This window comes from Salvelinus alpinus, chromosome 5 (genome assembly GCF_045679555.1).
Source record: "Salvelinus alpinus chromosome 5, SLU_Salpinus.1, whole genome shotgun sequence".
NCBI lineage: Eukaryota > Metazoa > Chordata > Actinopteri > Salmoniformes > Salmonidae > Salvelinus > Salvelinus alpinus.
In genome coordinates, this window is record NC_092090.1 from 47,097,816 (window position 1) to 47,113,149 (window position 15,334).

Sequence of the window (15,334 nt, forward strand, 5' to 3'; positions counted from 1 at the left end):
ACCTGTGTGAGTGCCGTACACAGGGCAAATATCCACAGGGCCACCAGATTCTGTTGTATCCAATCCTTCACTCGCTCGTAACATGGCTGTGGAGACACACAGGAATGGAAACAAAAGTTTTACAGCACATTATACAAAAAAAACATCACATTAACCCACATTTATAGCATGGGCTAAGTGCCTAAGTGTAGCCTACAGCAGGGTTGGGGTACATTTCATTTTCCTTCTGGTGCTAGTCTTGGTAGACTTACAAGAGTATCGGGCCCGCAGGCCCTTCTCTACACAAAGTGACACATCCTCCCATACATGCCTTTTACTCTGCAAATCAACTCCTTGTCATGTTAGCTAAGTGGGTCCCATATGGATGCCTTCAACCCCCCCCCCCCCCCCCCCCCCTCTTCTCTGTTGAATAAATGTTCCCTGGGATAGCTACCATCCCTATCTATCACTAGGGGCGGAAGCATGGGAGATGGTACTTGCAGATGGTACCATTGCTCTGTGCTGGGACAACATTTAGACAAGCGAACGAAGCTGAATTTTTCATGGCCAACACAAACAGGATGTCACTTAGGCGATGTCACCTACTGTTTCTCCAACTCTCCCTTTCGAACATTCAACAGACATTACGTGAAACACAGTGTCAATGAAAAGGATGATGTACCACTAGACAAATACAAGTCTTCACGTATAGAATTGTGAATAGTTTATATATCCTCAAAGCAGCTAAAGTGGTTGTTGTAATATTGAAAGAAAGTGGAATAGACAACGGCAGACAGCGATGGGACTGGCACAGAGTACATAAGCCTGGCATGGTATACGGCAGAAAGAATTTATGCCTCACAGTCTTTAGCACTGCTGGTTTTCAGTCTTCCCCTACAATCAGGGATTTAGACCTGTGACACCAATTGAGTGGATTATTTCACCAAACAAGGGTATTAATCAAGTAATTATATATTAATTAACTACCCGGGGCAAAAGAAAGAAAATCAGCAATGCTGCTGCAGACCTCAAGGCACAGATTTAAAAACCCCATAGAGTTGATTAACATAATAAAGAAATCCCCATCAAAATCTGTCTAAGCTAGAGATATGTTTTTTGTTGTTGTATGGGCTCAATCCACCACATACGCCCATGTTGGCCTTCCGCATCTGCGGTGAAAAGTGACAGGGATACAGAGCTGTTTGTCAGACCAGGAGACTAAAATGTCTAACACTACAGAGGTTTTCTTGAGAAGACCGATTTTTGGAAATTGTTTGGGCTACAAACTATGACCCCAGTATCAAAAGCAGAGACTCTCTCCGTTTTGTTCTACGACCCCCCACAAGTGTCACAGGACTCGTCTAAAGGTATCCCGGTACCGGTTTAAAAAAAAGTTTTGTCCCCCAAAAAAGGGGTAAAATGTGTAAAAATATCAACTCAGCAAGAAAAGAAACATCCTCTCACTGTCAACTGCGTTTATTTTCAGAAAACTGAAAGTAGCTGTGCCACCAGAGATTCTGGGTTCGAGCCCAGGCTCTGTCGCAGCCGGCCGCGACCGGGAGGCCAATGGGGCGGCGCACAATTCTTATTTTCAATGACGGCCTAGGAACAGTGGGTTAACTGCCTTGTTCAGGGGCAGAACGACAGATTTTTACCTTGTCAGCTCGGGGATTCAATCTTGCAACCTCACGGTTAACTAGTCCAACGCTCTAACCACCTGCCTTACTTTGCACTCCACGAGGAGCCTGCCTGTTATGCGAATGCAGTAAGAAGCCAAGGTAAGTTGCTAGCTAGCATTAAACTTATTTTATAAAAAACAATCAATCATAATCACTAGTTAACTACACATGGTTGATGATATTACTAGTTTATCTAGCGTGTCCTGCGTTGCATATAATCGATGCGGTGCATATCGTTGCTCCAATGTGTACCTAACCATAAACATCAATGCCTTTCTTAAAATCAATACACAGAAGTATAGATTTTTAAACCTGCATATTTAGCTAAAAGAAATCCAGGTTAGCAGGCAATATTAACCAGGTGAAATTGTGTCACTTCTCTTGCGTTCATTGCACGCAGAGTCAGTGTATATGCAACAGTTTGGGCAACCTAATTTGCCAGAATTGTACGTAAGTTTGTGGCCTGTGGCCTGCTGGAAGTCATTTTGCAGGGCTCTGGCAGTGCTCCTCCTTGCACAAAGGCGGAGGTAGCGGTCCTGCTGCTGGGTTGTTGCCCTCCTACGGCCTCCTCCACGTCTCCTGATGTTCTGGCCTGTCTCCTGGTAGCGCCTCCATGCTCTGGACACTACGCTGACAGACACAGCAAACCTTCTTGCCACAGCTCGCATTGATGTGCCATCCTGGATGAGCTGCACTACCTGAGCCACTTGTGTGGGTTGTAGACTCCGTCTCATGCTACCACTAGAGTGAAAGCACCGCCAGCATTCAAAAGTGACCAAAACATCAGCCAGGAAGCATAGGAACTGAGAAGTGGTCTGTGGTCACCACCTGCAGAACCACTCCTTTATTGGGGGTGTCTTGCTAATTGCCTATAATTTCCACCTTTTGTCTATTCCATTTGCACAACAGCATGTGAAATTTATTGTCAATCAGTGTTGCTTCCTAAGTGGACAGTTTGATTTCACAGAAGTGTGATTAACTTGGAGTTACATTGTGTTGTTTAAGTGTTCCCTTAATTTTTTTGAGCAGTGTATATATTCCTGAGCTTTCTTATAGTTCCTAGATATAGGATAGACACTTAAAAACCTTATTCCTTATGATACATTTTTTGATCTGTTTTGCCATTTAAGAATGTGTTATTCACTGGGTTTCTATGGGCTAGGGTTAAATACCCCTTATATTTGAATATGCCTTATACCCCAGATATTAGGCATATGAGAACAGGTAGTTATCCACAGCAGAGCAGTGTTTCCCAAAGCGTGGGTTGGGTTTTAGGAAAAGCTCAGTGGACTGTGGGTGGATTGTCTGAGATTTATCACAGTATACTGTAATGTTTTGTTTACCTGGTTGGTCACAAAGAAGGTTTTTGGACCAAACAATTACATTTGGGCAACAAAAACAACCAGATAACATTTGGGACCAACTAGTGTGTGCGTATGTGTGTCGGAGAGAGGGAGAGTGTATGTGTGGGTGCATGTGTGTTTGTTTGTGTTCGTGTATGTGTGATTCTGTGCATCTTACCGCGGTCCACCAGGTCCCTGGGTTCACGAGGCCACAGTTGTCGCTGTACTCCAGGCAGCAGGAATCAGGCACGCGGCTGGCATTGTACACCTCAAACCAGTCTGTATGGTTGGTCACGCCACAGCAGCGGAACTACACCAGACAAGGACACTGAACGTTAATGACCGAACAGAGAGGAAAACCAAAAATGCTACACACTAAAACCATTCTGCATGATTCATGAACAGAGATCGTTCTCTGGCACTTCCATACGTACGGTACCAGTGAAAAGTTTGGACACACCTACTCATTCAAGGGTTTTTCTTTATTTATACTCTTTTCTACATTGTAGAATAATAGTGAAGACATCACAACTATGAAATAACACATATGGAATCATGTAGTAACCATTTTTTCAACAAATCTAAATATTTTACATTTTATATTCTTCAAAGTAGCCACCCTTTACCTTGATGACAGCTTTGCACACTCTTGGCATTCTCTCAACCAGCTTCACCTGAAATGCTTTTCCAACAGTCTTGAAGGAGTTCCCACATATGCTGAGCACATGTTGGCTGCTTTTCCTCTCTGCGGTCCAACTCATCCCAAACCATTTCAATTGGGTTGAGGTCGGGTGATTGTGGAGGCCAGGTCATCTGATGCAGCACTCCATCACTCTCCTTCTTGGTCAAATAGCCCTTTCACAGCCTGGAGGTTTGTCCTGTTGAAAAACAAATGATACTCCTACTAAGCGCAAACCAGATGGGATGGCGTATCGCTGCCAAATGCTGTGGTAGCCATGCTGGTTATGTGTGCCTTGAATTCTAAATAAATCACAGACAGTGTTACCAGTCTCTTCTTCTTATTGGTGTCCTTTTGTAGTGGTTTCTTTGCAGCAATTCGACCATGAAGGCTTGATCCACGCAGTCTCCTCTGAACAGTTGGTGTTGAGATGTGTCTGTTACTTGAACTCTGTGAAACATTTATGTGGGCTGCAATATCTGAGGCTGATAACTCTAATGAACTCTGGGTCTTCCTTTCCTGTGGCGGTCCTCATGAGAGCCGGTTTCATCATAGCGCTTGATGGTTTTTGCGACTGCACTTGGAAGAAACTTTCAAAGTTCTTGAAATTGTCCGTATTGACTGACCTTCATGTCTTAAAGTAATGATGGACTGTCATTTCTCTTGTCTTATTTGAGCTGTTCTTGCCATAATATGGACTTGGTCTATTACCAAATAGGGCTGTCTTCTGTATACCACCCCTACCTTGTCACAACACAACTGATTGGCTCAAACACATTAAGAAGGAAAGAAATTCCACAAATGTACTTTTAACATGGCACACCTGTTAATTGAAATGCATTCCAGGTGACTACCTCATGAAGCTGGTTGAGAAAATGTCAAGAATGTGAAAAGCTGTCATCAAGGCAAAGTGTGGCTACTTTGAAGAATCTGAAATATAAAATATAAAGAAATATAAAATATATTTTTATTTGTTTAAAAACTTATTGGGTTAATACATGATTCCATAAGTGTCATTTCATAGTTTTGATGTCTTCACTATTATTCTACAATGTAGAAAATAGTAAAAATAAAGAAAAACCCTTGAATAAGTAGTCCAAACTTTTGACTGGTACTGTATGTTAAACATATCTCTGTCACATCTTTTACTTAGATAGTTCTCCCTGATCACTCCAAAATGGTCATTACTGAATTTAAACTAGATTAACTGCCTGGGTGCATTTTGCAGTGTGGTAATGTAGTCAATGGGGAGGTGGAGAGGGTAAACTTGGTCTTACGGAATGAGAACACTTGCTGCGGTTTTGACATGTGACTCAATCTAGAATTTAATCTTGAACACATGGTCTCACTCACTCACTCACTCACGATGTGCAGTCAGTCACACAACTTCACTAATGCACACTATTCACTCATGCACACTACAAACAATAAAACTGGACTTTATCATGTAAAAAGGGTCATTCTGTGACCAAATAGCCCAAAGTTTGATATCTTGTATCTGGTATCTTTTGACATCTCTCGGCAGCTTTCACCAGCATTGCCTGCTGCATTTTTATCAGCTCCTTTTATTCAATCTTTTCTCTACTATCTTTCCTCACCTTGTGTTTCCTACTTTCCCTTTGCCCATGATTTGAGCTGTGGATTTTAGTCATGAATAATACAAAGCCAAGCACATCAAAGTGAGTGTGGAAACAAACAGTGTTGTTCTTTTGGGAGCCGTGCGGTCCAATTTGCATTTCTCTTACTGTTTGGCAGCCTATTTAAAGAATCCAAGGCTATTCTTATTGGTTGGAATCAGGCTAGATTGCGTAATCCCTTGTCCCTATGAAGTCGTACATATGATCTTGTAATTATCCTGCAGTACTGTATTTCTAAAAGCTTGGCCTCTTTTAACACTATCCTGGTCCCAGATCTGATTGTGCTGTCTTGCTAACTCCTATGGTCATTGTCATGCATTGGCATAAACAGATCTAGGACCAGGCCAATTTAAGACAACTGTACTGTTCTACTGCTGACCACCACGGGGCAGTCTAAGCAGGACAAGTTGACTTACATTTTACATTTACATTTTAGTCACTTAGCATACGCTCTTATCCAGAGCGACTTACATGAGCAATTAGGGTTAAGTGCCTTGCGTAAGGACTTACATCAGTTTGTACGATCATCCAGGCGTTGGTCAAGCCTACGTTGCCCTCGGTGCCAAAGAGCTGGAGTCCCCTCTTCAAATCCCTCTGGGCATAGTGATCAATCTGGATACAAGACACACAAAGACATCAAGGTGAAGACATGGATCTCCTTACTCATGCACAGGCTGACACCATCAGTGGTCTGTTCAACCCGCTGTCAAAAGGGCTCTCCCACTTTGCTAAAATCATATCTGTTTACAGCCGTTTCAACACAGCCACAATGTAGCATGAATAATAGACTCTATACCTGACATTTTCTGAGCAAAATAATATACGGGTACAATGTAGAACACAAAGGTAACACAAAGGATAAAAGAGCATGAGTAAGGCCTTCAGGGGAAGTGTTACTAAAATACAACTTCATGATTTTAGCTTTGTTCTTGTCTTGTATTCCCTTCTGAAAATAACAGGAGCAAAATTTGCTCTGCTGAAAGCACAACGGACCTTATTCTGACTTGAGATGCACGCTTAACTCTGACTTTCGTGTCATTCATTGACGTCAATGGGAGACAAATTCCAGTTTAGTGCTATCTCAAGTCAGAATATGGCCCTTCGGAAATAAGACTCCTTGTATCTTTCCAGCAGATACTGGCTCATACTTCCAATCATAACTTTATTGACACTGCTGCAACTTAAAAAATGCATGATCAAATCTGTCTGGATAAAGACCAATCCACTCTGATGATTTTTTGGGGGAAATGTGGGGGGGATCTTGAAGGCCTGGTGGCCTGGCGATAAGGAGCTTGGGCCGGTGGCTGATGGATCGCTGGTTCGGGTCCCCGTTTTTGACCTTGTGGGAGATCTGTCGACGTGCCCTTGAGCAGGGCGTTGACCCTGGTTGCTTCTGTGTGTCGCTCTGGATGGGAGTCCGTTAGATGACTAATGTGATGTAGTTGTTGAGCGGCCTCACAGCAAGTATATTGTATGTTTTAAATATTCAATAAAAAATAAATAATAATATACTTTTTAAAATGATTAGAATAATAATAATTTAAAAAAGCATATCCCGTGTATCGCCTTGGAACACACTGACTCCTATTATGCCGGGTCACCACAAGACAGCTAAACCTGCCATATTAGATTAGAGATTCAAAGAAGGATTTTGTATCATTTTTCAGCAAATGGCAATCGCTGCGGCCTCACAGTCTTTAAAGTCATTGCTTTGAGTGATTCTAATCAACTTGACGCTGCTTACAGAAGCTACTGTTGTTTTATACACACTGTTATGGATTTGCCCGAATCATGTTGTAATCGAATGGGCAATTTAGAAACAGTGTGAATACTCACCAAACACTCTCTCTTCCCAAAGCAGCTCATTATACAGCAGTAGAGCTATTAAAATCTTTCTCTAGGACTCAAGGTTTGCTGTTTTTTCATGTTTATTTTCTTCCTGGTAGTTCATTTATGGATTAAGGCTAAACTAGAGTCTGCTCACCTGGTGTCCCAGGTCTGAATCCATCCCTTGCTCTTTCTCATTGTCTAAAAATATGTCCTGTCCTCGCCTCTGCTCCTTCATATGTACTGATCTTAAAGAATCTACCAGCTGAAAGCCAGGCTAATGACGAGCTTCCAGCATATTTTTTTCCCCTTTCATATCTTTTCCTGTCAGTGCAGTGAAGGGAGAGGAGAGAACAACGTTTTATTTCAGACAGTGTACATTGAGTGCATTTGCAAAGTATTCAGACCCCTTGACTTTTTCAACATTTTGTTACGTTAAAGCCTTATTCTAAAATGGATTAAATAGTTTTCCCCCCTAATCAATCTACACACAACACCCCATAATGACAAAGCAAAAACAGCTTGTTAGAAATAAAAAATAAAACACGTAAATATAATAAATAAGCTTTGTACACCTGTATTTGGGAAGTTTATCCCATTCTTCTCTGCAGATCCTCTCAAGCTCTGTCAGGTTGGATGGGGAGCTTCGCTGCACAGCTATTTTCAGGTCTCTCCGGAGATGTTTGATTGTGTTCAAGTCTTAGCTCTGGCTGGGCCACTCAAGGACATTCAGAGACTTGTCCCGAAGCCAATCCTGCGTTGTCTTGGCTGTGTGCTTAGGGTTGTTGTACTGTTGGAAGGTGAACCTTCGCCCCAGTCTGAGGTCCTAAGCACTCTGGATTTTCATCAAGGGTCTCTCTGTACTTTGCTCCGTTCAGCTTTCCCTCGATCCTGACTAGTCTCCCAGTCCCTGCCGCTGAAAAACATCCCCACAGCATGATGCTGCCACCACCATGCTTCACCGAAGGGATGGTGCCAGGTTTCCACCAGACGTGACGCTTGGCATTCAGGCCAAAGAGTTCAATCTTGGTTTCATCAGACCGGATAATCTTGTTTCTCATGGTTCCTTTTGGCAAACTCCAAGCGGTCTGTCATGTGCCTTTTACTGAGGAGTGGCTTCCGTCTGGCCACTCTACCATAAATGCTTGATTAGTGAAGTGCTGTAGAGATAGTTGTCCTTCCGGAGCTCTGTCAGAGTGACCATCGGGTTCGTTGTCACCCCCCTGACCAAGGCCCTTCTCCCCCGATTGCTCAGTTTGGCCGGGCGGCCAGGTCTAGAAAGAGTCTTGGTGGTTCCAAACATCTTCTATTTAAGAATGATGGAGTCCACTGTGTTCTTTGGGGCCTTCAATGCTGCAGACACTTTTTGGTACCCATCCCCAGATCTGTGCCTCGACACAATTCTGTCTCGGAGCTCTACAGACAATTCCTTCGACCTCATGGCTTGGTTTTTGCTCTGACATGAACTGTCAACTTTGGGACCTTATATAGACAGGTGTGTGCCTTTCCAAATCATGTCCAATCAATTGAATTTGCCACAGGTGGACTCCAAGTTGTAGAAACATCTCAAGGATGATCAATGGAAACAGGATGCACTTGAGCTCAATTTCGAGTCCCATAGCAAAGGGTCTGAATACTTATGTAAATAAGGTATTTCTAAAAACCTGTTTTCGCTTCGTCATTATGGCATATTGTGGGTAGATTGATGGGGGGGGGAAACAATTTCATCCATTTCAGAATAAGGCTGTAATGTAACATAATTTGGGAAAATCAGTGGGTCTGAATACTTCCTGTATTTTAGAAATCTTACTGTGTTAAATGTTTATTGGACGAGGAATCAGGAAATATGAAGAGAAGGTGAATGCATCGTCCCAAAATGTATTTTATCTTTATTAACTAGGCAAGTCAGTTAAGAAAAAATTATTATTTACAATGACGGCCTACCCCGGCCAAACCCTAATCCGCACGACGCTGGTCCAATTGTGTACCACCCTATGGGACTCTCAATCACGGCCGGTTGTGATACAGCCTGGAATCAAACCAGGGTCTGTAGTGACACCTCTAGCTAGATGCAGTGCCTTAGACCGCTGCGCCACTCGGGAGTCCCAACTGGTAAAATGGCAAACTGTTAATTTATGTTCGTCTGTGATAGCTCCCAGCAAGGATAGAATAGTGTCAAAATGGGGTCTTTTTGTGGTCCTATTCTCTCTGGAGGTATTCCCCTTAATGTTGTATGTTTATTCAAATGCATTCATATGCATTCATATTTATTCATAGGGAAACATTGACAGAAGCTGTTCACGTTTTCTTTTTCCACAGTCTATTTTCCTCAAAGCTGCTTTGCTCCTTTCTACACATTGTATTATGGTTTTATCTCAACCTGATTGCAATATTGAATTCTATGAAGTTTAAATCAACAGATACTTTTACCAGACGTGGGTTCAAATAGTTTAGTATTTGTACTTTGAGCATTTGGTTGAGCCTGCCTGAGTGCCAGCAGTCCAGCTAAAGTGTTTGAAACAAAACAAATACTATTTGAACCCAGGTGTGTTTTTTTTTTTTATACTGTCAACGCCCCTACAGGATTTCACCAATGGGTTTCTCCTTTTCACACAAAGAACAGAACATTTTATGTTTTGTAGGTAGTCCAATTAATTAGTCATTTCATGTCGCCATTAATTTAATGGGTGAATCACTATGATTAGTAGTGTGTTTTACCAATCAAGCGTTTCTCTCAGCACGAAATGAAACCTTTCCATGCTTGAAATTCATTCAGGAAGTGGTTACATGACTCAATTTCAAATTGCTACATTGAACCTCAGTCCCATGTTGCTGAGGTTGAAATGTGCACCTTGTTTATGTAAGAAATATGAGCATTACTATAATATACAACAAACTGAGTTGTGCCACACATTGGAGAAAATGTCACTGTCTTTCATTCGAGTCACACTCTAATGCTTTCATCATTGACGCTTTTACAAATACTAATGAATGAATCATATTATATATATTTTTTTAAATAAAAAACATATTATATAATGTGTATACCAACTGAAAGTGACTGACACCAATTCCAGGTGACTCTGACAACTTCCATGGACATGTGAGTCTGTCCTAATATGGACAACGTACGGATCACCATTTTCCTACAGTAATTGGTTTGACCGACACGGTTACCTAGTTGGAAAGGAACCCCCGCCTGGCTGCTGTAACTTTTTTAATGACCCTATTTGATTAGGTGGTGATGAGACTAGGTCAGCGTTTCCCAATCCTGGTCTTGGGGAACCCGAAGGGAGCACATTTTAGTTTAGTTATTGAAGTCAGTCAAAGATGGCAAGGTTGGCAGCTGTAGGCTGGCATTAGGTGGCACGCGCTGATGTGTTGAAGGAACAGATGGAAGTGTTCAAGGCCATCAGTGGAGTAGCGGTGTTGTGGGAATGAGACCCGGCAACAGAATACTGATGAAGGATCAGAAATCAGCTCTCTGGGTAAAGCTTCCTCGTTATTTCGTACTTTCTCATTAATATTGAATCAACGTGGCTGGTAGGTTGAATATTTCTGAAATAGGGCAACAACAGACTGTACACTGCTTTTGTAACTCAGATTTTCAGTCGGTCACTGATACATTTGGCGATAACGCAAGTTGACATAACCATTAACGTCATGTACCAACTCATTTGACCACTATGACCTTGCTGAATCATGTGTGTTTAGTGCTGGGCTGAAATAAAAGCCAGCACACACATCTGCCTTCCAGTACCCAGAATGGAAAACAATGTTTAAAAAAAAAAGAACATAGCCTTCCCAACAATAACATTAACATATAGCTCTCTTATGTACATATGGAATGGCCCTGCGGTTCAAGAACATCGTAGAGTCCATTTAAACTAGCCGCTAGAGGACCATTCCCTTTCTTTCTTAATTCCTAACAAGTCCTACAGTACATCTACAGTAGGCCTGGCTTTTACAGTGCTCCGGTCTTTTACCCAGTTTCTCATTGCACTGCTTTGTGTAGAACAGTTAAGAAATGAAACTGAATCACTCAGATCCGGAATGGAGGATAGGGAAAGAGTCATTTTCCCTATCCCTAGTCCCTAAGAGCCCTAGTCCCTAAGTCATTAGACATAGGGACTAGGGTGGGGACTGAGGAAAGTTAACATCCATAGCGGAAGGGATGTATTGGCTGAGAGCCCAGGAAGACGCTACCAATCCAGGAACTCTTCTAGAATTACACACCAAGTGAGACAAACCAAAGGATTATAATGGCTGTGGGGCAGAGGATTCAGATTTAACAGAGCCTGTATAGGTTTTATTACATAACCACAGATAAAAGGCTATACACAGTACGAGTGGGAAAAATCAAATACACTCAAAGGAAATAAAGAGGGAGGAGAAAAATATCAAAGGGTATGATCATTATTTACTAAAAAGGTACAGGCAGAGACTGTAGACACCAACGGCCTTGTCCCTGGCCCTCGGGGTAGCGAGGATGCCACAAGTCATGCATAATGGAGTAGCCGTGGCCGATAGATTGGAGGGCGTCCCGTTATTGGCGCACCGCTTGTTTAGATGGATTGAATTTGAAATGCTGTGAATTGTATTATTGTGTCTGTGCACGCCAGTGTACTGGTGCGTATGTAGGAGCAGGATGTATGTGTGTGTGTGTGCGAATTGTATTATTAATCCCTTCCCAAGTTGGAAATGCTCTGATGTGTAGAGATGTATTTATGTTGAAAAGCCAATGCTCCTCTACTTTTCAATCCAGTTCCACAGACATGTGACTAACATAAATGGAATAATGTGTCCCTGAACAAAGGGTCAGTCAAAATCAAAAGTAACAGTCATTATCTGGTGTGGCCACCAGCTGCATTAAGTACTGCAGTGCATCTCCTCCTCATGGACTACGCCAGATTTGCCAGTTCTTGCTGTGAGATGTTACCACACTCTTCCACCAAGGCACCTGCAAGTTCCCGGACATTTCTGGGGGGAATGGCCCTAGCCCTCACCCTCCAATCCAACAGGTCCCACTCGTGCTCAATGGGATTGAGATCCGGGCTCTTCGCTGGCCATGGCAGAACACTGACATTCCTGTCCTGCAGGAAATCACGCACAGAACGAGCAGTATGGCTGGTGGCATTGTCATGCTGGAGGGTCATGTCAGGAGGGTCATGTCAGGATGAGCCTGCAGGAAGGGTACCACATGAGGGAGGAGGATGTCTTCCCTGTAACGCACAGCGTTGAGATTGCCTGCAATGACAACAAGCTCAGTCCGATGATGCTGTGACACACCGCCCCAGACAATGACGGACCCTCCACCTCCAAATCGATCCCGCTCCAGAGTACAGGCCTCGGTGTAACGCTCATTCCCTCGACGATAAACGCGAATCCGACCATCACCCCTGGTGAGACAAAAGCGTGACTCGTCAGTGAAGAGCACTTTTTGCCAGTCCTGTCCGGTCCAGCGACGGTGGGTTTGTGCCCATAGGCGACGTTGTTGCCGGTGATGTCTGGGGAGGACCTACCTTACAACAGGCCTACAAGCCCTCAGTCCAGCCTCTCTCAGCCTATTGCGGACAGTCTGAGCACTGATGGAGGGATTGTGCATTCCTGGTGTAACTCGGGCAGTTGTTGTTGCCATCCTGTACCTGTCCCGTGTTGTTCGGATGTACCGATCCTGTGCAGGTGGTGTTACACGTGGTCTGCCACTGCGAGGACGATCAGATGTCCGTCCTGTCTCCCTGTAGCGCTGTCTTAGGTGTCTCACAGTACGGACATTACAATTTATTGCCCTGGCCACATCTGCAGTCCTCATGCCTCCTTGCAGCATGCCTAAGGCACATTCACGCAGATGAGCAGGGTCCCTGGGCGTCTTTCTTTTGGTGTTTTTCAGAGTCAGTAGAAAGGCCTCTTTAGTGTCCTAAGTTTTCATAACTGTGACCTTAATTGCCTAAGCTGTTAGTGTCTTAACGACCGTTCCACAGGTGCATGTTCATTAATTGTTTATGGTTCATTGAACAAGCATGGGAAACAGTGTTTAAACCCTTTACAATGAAGATCTGTGAAGTTATTTGGGATTTTTTTACGAATTATCTTTTAAAGACATGGTCCTGAAAAATGAACGTTTCTTTTTTTGCTGAGTTTATATTATTACGTTCTGTGAAACTTAAAAACTGTACCGGAATCAACCACAATAAAAATAAATAAATAAATAAGAGTGAGACGTCGCCTTACCTGGTCTTGGTAAACAAAGAAGAGCATGATGGACAGAATCTCCAAGAAGAAGATCAGAAGAAGGAGGATGAAGAACTGTGGAGAGAGGGGAGAGAGAGGGAAAAAGCGGGGGGATAGAGAGAGGAGAGAGAGGGCATTTTTACGAGTTGACCCATCAGGCCCAGGAAACGCTCGCCAGAGATATATTACATGCCTGTGTAGTATGAACTTTAACTTGAGAAAGGAAGAGCGGGGAGACAGGGGAGCGGGACAGACAAAGTGTCAGGAAGAGTGAGTTGAGGAGACATGGGAGATCGAACGCCTTTAGATCATTCTGCCTTATACAGTGGGGAGAACAAGTATTTGATACACTGCCGATTTTGCAGGTTTTCCTACTTACAAAGCATGTAGAGGTCTGTAATTTTTATCATAGGTACACTTCAACTATGAGAGACGGAATCTAAAACAAAAATCCAGAAAATCACATTGTATGATTTTTAAGTAATTAATTTGCATTTTATTGCATGACATAAGTATTTGATACATCAGAAAAGCAGAACTTAATATTTGGTACAGAAACCTTTGTTTGCAATTACAGAGATCATACGTTTCCTGTAGTTCTTGACTAGGTTTGCACACACTGCAGCAGGGATTTTGGCCCACTCCTCCCTACAGATCTTCTCCAGATCCTTCAGGTTTCGGGGCTGTCGCTGGGCAATACGGACTTTCAGCTCCCTCCAAAGATTTTCTATTGGGTTCAGGTCTGGAGACTGGCTAGGCCACTCCAGGACCTTGAGATGCTTCTTACGGAGCCACTCCTTAGTTGCCATGGCTGTGTGCTTCGTGTCGTTGTCATGCTGGAAGACCCAGCCACGACCCATCTTCAATGCTCTTACTGAGGGAAGGAGGTTGTTGGCCAAGATCTCGCGATACATGGCCCCATCCATCCTCCCCTCAATACGGTGCAGTCGTCCTGTCCCCTTTGCAGAAAAGCATCCCCAAAGAATGATGTTTCCACCTCCATGCTTCACGGTTGGGATGGTGTTCTTGGGGTTGTACTCATACTTCTTCTTCCTCCAAACACGGCGAGTGGAGTTAGACCAAAAAGCTCTATTTTTGTCTCATCAGACCACATGACCTTCTCCCATTCCTCCTCTGGATCATCCAGATGGTCATTGGCAAACTTCAGACAGGCCTGGACATGCACTGGCTTAAGCAGGGGGACCTTGCGTGCGCTGCAGGATTTTAATCCATGACGGCGTAGTGTGTTACTAATGGTTTTCTTTGAGACTGTGGTCCCAGCTCTCTTCAGGTCATTGACCAGGTCCTGCCGTGTAGTTCTGGGCTGATCCCTCACCTTCCTCATGATCATTGATGCCCCACGAGGTGAAATCTTGCATGGAGCCCCAGACCGAGGGTGATTGACCGTCATCTTGAACTTCTTCCATTTTCTAATAATTGCGCCAACAGTTGTTTCCTTCTCACCAAGCTGCTTGCCTATTGTCCTGTAGCCCATCCCAGCCTTGTGCAGGTCTACAATTTTATCCCTGATGTCCTTACACAGCTCTCTGGTCTTGGCCATTGTGGAGAGGTTGGAATCTGTTTGATTGAGTGTGTGGACAGGTGTCTTTTATACAGGTAACGAGTTCAAATAGGTGCAGTTAATACAGGTAATGAGTGGAGAACAGGAGGGCTTCTTAAAGAAAAACTAACAGGTCTGTGAGAGCCGGAATTCTTACTGGTTGGTAGGTGATCAAATACTTATGTCATGCAATAAAATGCAAATTAATTATTTAAAAATCATACAATGTGATTTTCTGGATTTTTGTTTTAGATTCCGTCTCTCACAGTTGAAGTGTACCTATGATAAAAATGACAGACCTCTACATGCTTTGTAAGTAGGAAAACCTGCAAAATCGGCAGTGTATCAAATACTTGTTCTCCCCACTGTATATATTTAAGACTAACAGAGAAGAAGGG

The 15,334-nt window shown here is 43.3% G+C and overlaps 1 protein-coding gene across 4 annotated transcripts in view; it reads right to left on the reverse strand.

Moving 5' to 3' along the window:
* Positions 1-15,334, reverse strand: part of LOC139575063 (tetraspanin-4-like) — a 113,414-nt gene that overhangs the window by 2,480 nt on the left and 95,600 nt on the right. For 3 of the 4 annotated variants that reach the window (XM_071400038.1, XM_071400037.1, XM_071400035.1), the window contains 4 exons: positions 13,376-13,450; positions 5,828-5,929; positions 3,180-3,311; positions 3-86 (listed from right to left, as the gene is read on the reverse strand). In XM_071400038.1, the coding sequence (XP_071256139.1) occupies positions 3-86; positions 3,180-3,311; positions 5,828-5,929; positions 13,376-13,450 (393 nt within the window). The remainder of the gene's footprint in view (positions 1-2; positions 87-3,179; positions 3,312-5,827; positions 5,930-13,375; positions 13,451-15,334) is intronic. The other variant, XM_071400036.1, reaches the window with a different exon arrangement.